General features: G+C 34.7%; 1 protein-coding gene across 1 annotated transcript in view; it reads right to left on the reverse strand.

The window, feature by feature from the left end:
* Positions 1-10,249, reverse strand: part of LOC102765647 (CUB and sushi domain-containing protein 3) — a gene marked incomplete at its 5' end in the record, with an annotated part of 698,415 nt that overhangs the window by 14,385 nt on the left and 673,781 nt on the right. The window contains 2 exons of the mRNA XM_006755250.2: positions 4,665-4,730; positions 7,319-7,498. Of these exons, the coding sequence (XP_006755313.1) occupies positions 4,665-4,730; positions 7,319-7,498 (246 nt within the window). The remainder of the gene's footprint in view (positions 1-4,664; positions 4,731-7,318; positions 7,499-10,249) is intronic.

Below are 10,249 nucleotides of genomic sequence, written 5' to 3' on the forward strand. Positions count from 1 at the left end.
CACCTATTCAATGGAGCCTTGGCCATTTGGTGAGTGAGTGAATGGCATGGGTTTAGGGAAAAGCTTTTTTTTTTTTCTTTAAGTCATTCACATTTTTCATCTAATCTTCTCTATCAGTATTAATATGAAGATAAAATAGAGAAACTTCTGCGTATAGTTGCTAATAAAACATATATTTGGCAGACATGTAGTTAATATCATTAAAAAATCCATACTCCTGATCCTGTGAGTTCATCCTTCTAGTGGCATTTTCTCTCCAAACCTCAAACTACACAGTTATGCTCTGTATGCATAGGCAGACCTTGCCTAAAAATTTGATACAGTGAATATGGGAAAAGCCCCTGATTTGGGTAAGCGCCATAAAGAGTTTTAACTTTAAAAAGGTATATCTAGCCCTGGCTGGGTAGCTCAGATGGTCGGAACACTGTCCAGATACACCAAGGTTGCAGGGTTAATCCCTAATCAGGACACATACAAGAATCAGCCCATAAATGCATAAATACGTGGAACAACAAATTAATGTCTCTCTCTCAAAAAAATCAATAAAAAATATTAAAATGAACAGATTTAAAACAAAACAGTATACCTAGGACAAGTTTGCCTAGGAGTGAGTAGCGAGCTAAATTTTGCATTACAAAAATCAGGGATTTGGAATAACAGACTCTTAGTTGTAGAGATAAGAGGAGGAGTAAGGGGAAGAATGTTCTGGCAAATAGTATGCACTCAAAAAATAAGTGTTGTTGTTGTCTGTGATGGTTCACTTTCCCTGTCCCAGACTGTGGTTACTCTTTGCTAACCCTGAACCTTTCATGAAAATCTGCTACACCTAATGATCTTGTCCATGGTGCTTAGAAAAACGTAAGGAGTGTTGGTTGAAGGAGATGAAAGAGAATCTAGTGACAGGAAAAATAGCAAGAGAAAGAGGCAGGTAGCAGCTGAAGCAAAGCACACTGCATGAAGATTAATCACTGATGTAGTAGTAAATGTTTAACAACTGACTCCCCAGAACAACAACAAAAGATCTGTAGCATTTGCTGATTTCTATATTGTAAATATTCCCATAATGGCAGATTTCAAATCGTGAACAATACATCACTGATTGCAGCTTGGAAGAATGCACAGAACTGGCTATGGTGAGCCCTAGCTGATTTTGCTCAGTGGATAGAGTGTCAGCCTGCGGACTGAAGGGTCCTGGGTTGGATTCTGATCAAGGGCACATGTCCGGGTTGTGGGTTTGATCCCCAGTAGGGGTTGTGCAGAAGGCAGCCAATCAGTGATTCCCTCCTTCCCTCTCCAATCAATAAAAATATATTTTTTTTTTAAAAAAAGAATTGGCTATGGTAACCCTGTACCTGCAAACTCCAGCATGCCTGCACCACCTTCCCCCACCTCCCCCACCCCATACATAACACAAATGCAACTCATTATAGGGCAGGAGAGGCAGACACGATTTGTTCATCTAAATTCCTATGTACATGGGAATAATATTTTCTATTGTTAATTTTATTTTCAGATTTAAATGTGATTGCGTATTTGGTAGTTCTTTATAAACTCTAAAGTGTGATCCAACTACCACTGATGTGGTTATCCATGACAAGGAGGAAAACGGTGGTCATGATCCTTTCCTCCAAGACATCTGAATATCAACTTTGCTTCATAGGCTTCACGTCTTTGCCAAACAGAGTGTTAATGCTCCTGACTTTGAACCATTGACAAATTTCGTTCATTCCCCCCCCCCTTTAATTGACTTTATTGGGGTGGCACTGGTTAAGAAAATTACCCAGGTTTCAGTGCACAATTCCATAACAGATCGTCTGTACATTGTATTGTGTGTTCACCACTCCAAGTCTCCGTACATCACCTTTAAACCTCCTATACCTGCCTCCAGCAATCCTCACACTAATGTCCTTTTTTTTCTTTTTTGCTCAATTCCCTCCACCCCCTACTCAGCCCAGCTGTCAGCCTTTTATGGCTGTTTCTTTTTAGTAATGTTTCTTTTTAGTAATGTTTCTTTTTAGTAATCCAATAACTTTGACTCATTCATGATTTTAAATGAAATGCTTCTAATATTTTCCCATTTAGGATGACATTGCTCCAGTGTTATAGATACAAGTGAAAGAAATTCCTTCCTTTTAATTTATTAAAAGGTTTTAAAAACTCATAAATATATGTAAAATCTAAAAAAGTATTTTTGGTACAAGTATTATAATGATCATATTTTTTTGCATGTTAATCTCTCTTATAAAGAATGATTTTAGAGAGAGTAAGGGAGAGATATAAACATCAGTGATGAAAGAGTATCATTGATCAGCTGCCTCCTGCATGTCCTACACCAGGGATTGAGCCTGCAACCCGGGAATGTGCCCAGACTGGGAATCAAACCATGATCTATTGGTTCATGAGTTGACACTCAACCACTGAACCATACTGGCTGGGCACATGTTAATCTCTTACTGTGATACATTACTTTTAAGAATTATTTAACATAAACATATTTATGTATGTTTATCATGACCCCAATTGGATGTGTCATCTTTATTATAATGTATTTTATTTGCTAAGATTTTGTATAGAATTATTTTTCATCTTTAATCTGGAGTCAAATGGGTCAGTAATTTTTCTTTTTTATGTATTTACTGAGTTAGCAGAGCTTTGTGGTACCATAGAATGAGTTTTATTGACTGGATGAATTTTTGTTAAGCTGGGCAATCTGTTCTGTTCCTTTAAAACTTGGTATAACTCATCAGTAGAGCCATGAATATGGCTTTTCTTTGTGGAAATAGTTTTAACTAGTATTTTGTTATTGAATTACTCAGGTTTATTAGTTAGATCTGATAAAATATACTTTTCTAGTAATTTATTCATTTTATTTAATTTTTGTAAAGAAAGTTTTGATAGCTTTTGGTTAATGTGTTTCTCATTATCTACTCTCTGTAGTTATGTTCACACTTAGTTTTATTTTACTATTTATTTTTTGTTGCTTTCTTGATCAATCTTACCAGAAAATTTTCACGTTGTTTTTATCAAACAACTACCTTTGGCACTGTTTAGATTTTTCTATTATATTTTTGGGGTTTATTTGTTCATTTTTATTGCCTTGATTTATGTTTTCTTTTGTTTGTTTTTTTCTGTTAGAATTTTTATATCTTCTTAACAGAAACACTTAACTCACTAATTCTGAGGCTTTCTTCTTTTCTAATGTAAGGATTTAAGTGTATGAATTCCTTTCACAACTCTTCTTTTGCTTCAGTGCCCAAATTTAGATATTTAGATTTCAAAATAACTAAACTCCTGTGTTATATTTTTCATTTTAATTTCATCTTTATTTCATGGTTATTCATCGGCATAAATCTTGTTCTTAATTTCCAGACATTCAAGAATTTTAAAAATGTATTCATTTCCTTATTAATTTTTAACTGTATCATGATCAGAAAAGACTGTGTTTTGAAATTTGTGTAGATTTATTTATTACTTAATATATGATTCATTGTTATAGCTGTCCTATGTGCCTTTGAGGAAAGTATATATTCTATAATTGTTTGATGCAGAAATCTTTACTGTTGAATATTAGTTAAACTCATCATGGTGTTTAGTTCTTCCATATGATTTTATTTTGTCTGCCTGATTTATTTACTGGTCATCACTGTAATGTTCTGTCCAGGACAGTCCAGATTTATACTTGATGTGGAGTTATTATTTAGAGCATCCATCTGCTCCCCGAGAAGGCATTTCTCTTGGAAAATTCTGTGCACTGATTGGCCAGTATGGCTGTCTGACTCTATTGCTAACCTTCCTCTCTTATGTTGACATGCTCTTTGACTGCCTTGGTGACATTCTGACTGTTACTGCTGAGTGCTGAATAAATCAGTGTCTCAGAGTTCTGTGAGCACTCCAGTTTTGTAACATGTACATTGAGAATTTCTGAACCCAACTCAAATGCGATCCTATCACTCTTCCTGATTCAATACAGCTGGGCCACTCTATCTCCCAGGTAAAGATTAGACCCAAAGCCTGCAATTTTATTAGTAGCTTTTCATTTATGTCAATGTAAATAAGATACTGACTAATACTAAAAAAGTTTTCATATATTAACCCTTACTTTTTTTTATCCTCACTCAACGATATTTTTTCCATTGATTTCTTTAGAGTCTTCTCCAAAGTCATAGGGTATGGAGTGTATAACATAGGAATTACATCAATGTTGTTGGACTTCCAAGTCCATGTTTTAGTGACGACGCTAGGTTTTAAAATTTTGCTTTTTAAATCTAATCATTGAAAACAAACTGAACGAGTTCTAGAAGTTCTGAAACTTTTAATCACATAACAAGTGCATTTTGTTCTTTCGTTAAAAAATCTATAATTAAAAATTTTATATAACATTCCATTTTAAAAATATTTTAAATAAAATAATTGCTATTATTATTCAGTAATTTGCAGATAATCTCAGAAGGAAATTTTATAGGGAGAACTATACATAATATTTTTGGAATATTAACATGTCATAGTATTACACTGCTGGAAATTCAATATCTCATAAAACAAACTGTCAAATTCCAAATTCTAAATTGTCAAATACATAGTTTTCACATACCAAAATATATTTGTATAAATAAATAGTCATTTTAGATATCATGGCTTTTAGAAAAACAACTGAAGTTACTAACCACTTAGCTTAGGGCTGGGTGTTCCGAGTGCAGGTCTGGGGTCTTTCACTAATATTTTGGAACCAGCTATGAAAAGAAATAAAAAATGTTTATAAAAGTAAATGTAATTAATAACACTTACATACACTTCCCAAAAACATGATCCCCTGTCAAATTTATTCTCTGACATATCATATAATTTTCTCCAATATGTCCTGTTCATCATAGTATGCCTGTCCCCACTCAACACTCCTGTTGTACAGCTAACAATTTCAGTAATTACCCCTCTTATATCCAGGGAAACGAGGGGAGAGATTAGTGCTGCCACATGATGGGACACTGTTTCTTATTTTAGAGGCATATCTATTTTGGATGCAGTTGATTCCAACGTAAAAGCTGAAGGCTGAGTGTATGTTCCTGTTGCATAAAGGCAGAAATCATTTGTTTAAAAATAATAAAAACAATGTTGAGATAGTACATAGAGTCATAAGGAATCGGGGAGGCTCAATGGAGAAAACTTAAAACTAGAGCTTGAAATCACACCACAGGTAGCCCATAAACCAAAGAAATCCTGTGTGGAGCTGGATGTGCCTGGAAAGCTCTAAGAATGATGAAAGGCCGTGCTTGCAGGCCACATAAAGGCTTAGAGTTTTATCCTAAGGACAATGTAATGTCTTTAAAAGGTTTGAGTGGGAAGTTACTTGGTTGAACATCACTCTAGCTGAAAGATGGAGAACAATTTGGAAAGAAGTGGATATAGACATGGGCAGGGAAGTTAGAAGGCTGTAGCGATGGTCCCAGTAGAACTAATCTTCAGTGAGACTACTGCAGTAGTGATGATAAAACAGAAAATCAGATAAATTAAAAAAAACTATTGAAATACTGGTGGATTTAAAGGGATAAGAAGGTGTCAAAGCTGACTACTAGATGTCTATATACTATATGACGATAGTACCACTAAGACAGAGAATACCAAATGAAGACTTTGGTGAAAAAAATTTATGGGTTCAGATGTGCATATATTGAGTATTGAAATGTCTCTGACGAATTCAAGAAGAAACATCAAGTAAGCAAGTGAACATAAATTCTGAAGCAAAGAGAATAAACATAAGCTATAAACATTAATCTGCAAATAATCTCCTTAAAGGAGACTGTTGAAGCCATTAGCTTAAATGACTTTATCTAGGGAGAGAATATAGAGTAAAACAAAGAGATGGCTAAGAACCAAGCCTTTAGAAAATCATGGGTACACAATACTACAGAAAATGGAGAATAGATAGCCAGAATTATGGGGGAATAACATATTTATTTACTCAAATATTATTTAACACCTCCACATGCAAGGAACTGATCTAGATGTTAAAATCACAGTTGTAAAAAGTAAAGTTTATGTTTTTATTGAAATTAAATTCTAGTTGGGGAGGAGCAGATGAAAGGGCAAAGAGCGAAGAAAGACAATGACAAGTAAACAAATAAAATAATATGATCTCACACTGTAGAGATTTCTACCATAAAAATTAAATAAAAAACAGTAATGTTCTAGCTAAAAGAAGAGAGAAAAAACATTTCAAGAAGGATAAAGCCATTACATCTTCAAGAGATCAAGAATTAGAAGGTCTGAAGAAATGAAAGATAAAAGGAAAAGATAGTTTCTTGATAATTTTATCAAGAATTCAGAAAAAAATATTTCCTCTGCTCCTTCTTTTGGAAACATAACCCTATTCCCTCCCATAAATTCCTTACATCTTGTGTAGATGGGGACTGTCCTGAAGAAGCAGCAGGAGCAGTTGACACTTTACCTAAAAAAGCTCAACGTACCATATCGCTCAGGCTGAGTAATGGACTTAGAAATGGACTCTGTTCAACACTGTGACAATGGAACTCCTTAATATGCTTTCATGACCAAGCTTTGGGAAAGATTCTTTCTTACCAGCGTGTGAGCCAGAAGTGTATGAGGCCAGGAAAGCTGGAAGCAATTTTTTTCACTGCGGTGGGTTGAAGCATGTATCCCCGCAATTGTATGTTCACCAGGAACCTCAGAATATGACCTTATTTGGAAATCAGGTCTTTGCTTATATAATTATTTGGGGCTCTTAAGGTGAAATGATCCCTAAAACAAATGACTGATGTCTTTATAAGAAGAAGAGAGGACATATAGGATACCTAGGACAGGCCATGTGATGAAAGCAGAAACTGAGATGAGGCAGGTCTGAACGAATGCCAAGAACAGTCAGAAGCCATCAGAAGTTTAGAAGAGGTAAGGAATGATCCTCCCTAGAGCCTGCAGAGGGCACTTGGGCCTACTGATTTTGGACTTCTAACCTCCAGAAGTGTGAGAGAATAAATTTCTAGTCTTTCAAGCCACCCAGCTTGTGGTATTTTGTTATGCTTAGCCTTATAAAACTAGCACGCCTACCATGAATAGAAAACTAGAAGAGGTAATAAGGGCAAGAACAAACACCAGAACATGGAAAAGAAGCTGTAAAGACTAGAATAATATTTTTGTGCCTCGAGGTTCAGAAGGATCTAGATCACTCCTTTCCTTAGAGTTGGCCAACAAATTTTCCTTGCTCCTAAACTAATTTAATTTATTTACTTTTTGTCTCTTTTATTGGAGGGAAGTCAAAATAGTACAATATCTTCTGTGAAAGGTTTTATGGGAAAAAAAAATTTACCTTCACAAACAGGAACTTTTCCAGTCCAGGTGTTATCAGATCTACACACCCTGTGTTCTGTTCCACCTGCTAAGAAGAAGCCAGGCTGACAGGTATAAACCAGTGTATACCCATGGGATGGAAGGTCCATTCCTACTACATTTGCATGAACAGGAGTTTCCGGCTGCTTACAGCTGTGGGCTATGTTAAAAAAAAAAGAGAAAAATGTTCGTTTTTATAGACATGTTAAGAAAATTTTGAGACTGGAGTCATGATATATTTTTAAAGGCATGTCAATGCCTTTATATAAATAGTGTTTAAAATAATTACTTAATGAATCAAAGGAAATACATAAATGTAAATATACATTCTGATTTTATAGACTAGCATTTCCTAAACAATCTTCTGATAAACATTATGTTAATAGGTAAATGGAGGGGGGAAAAGACTGTGGATAATTAAGCTCATAAATGTATACTACATCATCATTTTAGAGTCACAATGCACATTAACATTTTAAAGGTCACATGGTAAAATACTTCTTAAAGTTCCTCAAACTCAAATTTTCTATGCCAGTTTAGAAAATATTATTTTATAATTTCTAAAATGTATTACATTTACTTTAAATTATAAAACATTTTTTTCTAAAGTTAAATCCAATTACAGCAGTGGTTCTCAACCTGTGGGTTGCGACCCCTTTGGCGGTAGAACGACCCTAAGACCATCCTACATATCAGATATTTACATTATGATTCATAACAGTAGCAATATTACAGTTATGACGTAGCAACGAAAATAATTTTATGGTTGGGTCACAACATGAGGAACTGTATTTAAAGGGCCAGAAGGTTGAGAACCACTGAACTACAGCTTTTTATATCATTCTGATATTACTAATTCCTAATATAGAAAGTAAAATTTAACATTTTTTCTACCTATGAACTTTTCTGGTCATATTTTTGACTTATATGCTAGTAGTATTTTTTCAATCATTTAATTTTTTATTTCCCTTTTTCATTTCCTCTCACTCCTAATTCTCTACCTTGATTCCACTCTACCTAAACTTATGGCACTTCTTGGCCCTGACCCCCAGTTCACCTGTTTTGTGTATTTTAAAGACCATGTGTTTCTCAATCAGAAATAGATGCTGCAAGAACTTTTTCCCTAAATAAGACACAATTTCTGATCATTTGTTCATGGATAAAAATTCATAAAAGATGGTCACTGAGAAAAGTATTCTGTGGACAAATTTGTTTGGAAAATAAATTTCTCAATGGAGACTTACAGAACTATAAATAACATTTTTAACACTGTGATAAACATTGTATTACATGGTTTATATTTAATTCAATTCAGTTAATGAAATTTAACCCTCATGGGGGAATATTGCTAAGGATAAACACAAAGTCTGTCTCTGCTACATTCTTAATTCCCACATTAAGCACATATTAAAATTCTGAGGTGCTTTTCAGTAACAGAAGCTGTTTATCTTCATTTAAATCATCATGTTCTAAATGTAGATCATCAGAGAATCTTGATTTACTATGAACTACCTAGCCACGTTCCAAACAGCTGTTCTAACGTACACACTGAGGAATTCTCTTTTAAGAGATTTTCCCATATTTAAATATAAACCAAGCGGGCATATGACATGACTCAGTGTACTGTTTGGGTGCGTTTCAGCAAGCTTCAGGTCCGCAGGGGCTCCCGCGATCATTAGAGTGGCTAAGAACAGGGCTGGAGTACATTTGTAGGTCTTTATTTAACTTCAGCAAATCCTAAACCTTCTATACCATTCTCCTCCCTCTTACTCTTTATTCTGTCCCCCAAGAGGATCAGAATGTATAAAGATGGAGGAGGAGATAAGAAAGAGGAGATGGGCGGGAAAGAAGAGATAAATAACTCACCAGCTAAAATTTATTTCTGTTGGTCAGAAAAGATGGTTTAGTGACCGTGAACTTCATTCAAATTTAATTTGTACGCAAGCGTTCTCAATTTAGGGTCAGTGCATATTTACCAGCTCTAGGAAATCTTGAAGTAATATTGAAATTCTTGGTCAAGGTGTACATGCATGTTTCCTTAGATGGGTTTTTCTAGCATTCCTCAGATGCTCAGAGAGTTTCACAAGTGATAAGATTTAGAGTCACTATGCAGGAGCCTCCTGTATCTGAGTATTTCAGATTCATAGTGTAGATCTATAAACCTAAAGACTAATCATTATCTAAAACTACCAGGTGACTAAACTGAACACAATTACAAGAACTCTTAAAGAAGAATAAAATTGTGCCTTATGCCTTCTGCCTTCTTTAGAAAGAATGCTTCCCAATGGACATAGGGTTATGATATAGTAATAAACTTATATACATGGATTAAGATTTATAATAGTCTAAAACATCAATGTGATGCATCTGTGGTATGGATATATGTTTATTTTCACCATTAGAAGGAAAATGCATATAAGTACATTTGTAGGTCTTTATTTAACTTCAGCAAATCCTAAACCTTCTATACCATTCTCCTCCCTCTTACTCTTTATTCTTTCCCCCAAGAGGATCAGAATGTATAAAGATGGAGGAGGAGATAAGAAAGAGGAGATGGGCGGGAAAGAAGAGATAAATAACTCACCAGCTAAAATTTATTTCTGTTAGTCAGAAAAAATGGTTTAGTGACGGTGAACTTCATTCAAATTTAATTTGTACAGCAAGCGTTCTCAATTTAGGGTCAGTGTATATTTACCAGCTCCAGGAAATCCTGAAGTAATATTCAAATTCTTGGTCAAGGTTTACATGCATGTTTCCTTAGATGGGTTTTTCTAGCATTCCTCAGATGCTCAGAGAGTTTCACAAGTGATAAGATTTAGAGTCACTATGCAGGAGCCTCCTGTATCTGAGTATTTCAGATTCATAGTATAGATCTATAAACCTAAAGACTAATCATTATCTAAAATTACCA

Source organism: Myotis davidii, unplaced genomic scaffold (assembly GCF_000327345.1).
Source record: "Myotis davidii unplaced genomic scaffold, ASM32734v1 scaffold713, whole genome shotgun sequence".
Lineage (NCBI taxonomy): Eukaryota > Metazoa > Chordata > Mammalia > Chiroptera > Vespertilionidae > Myotis > Myotis davidii.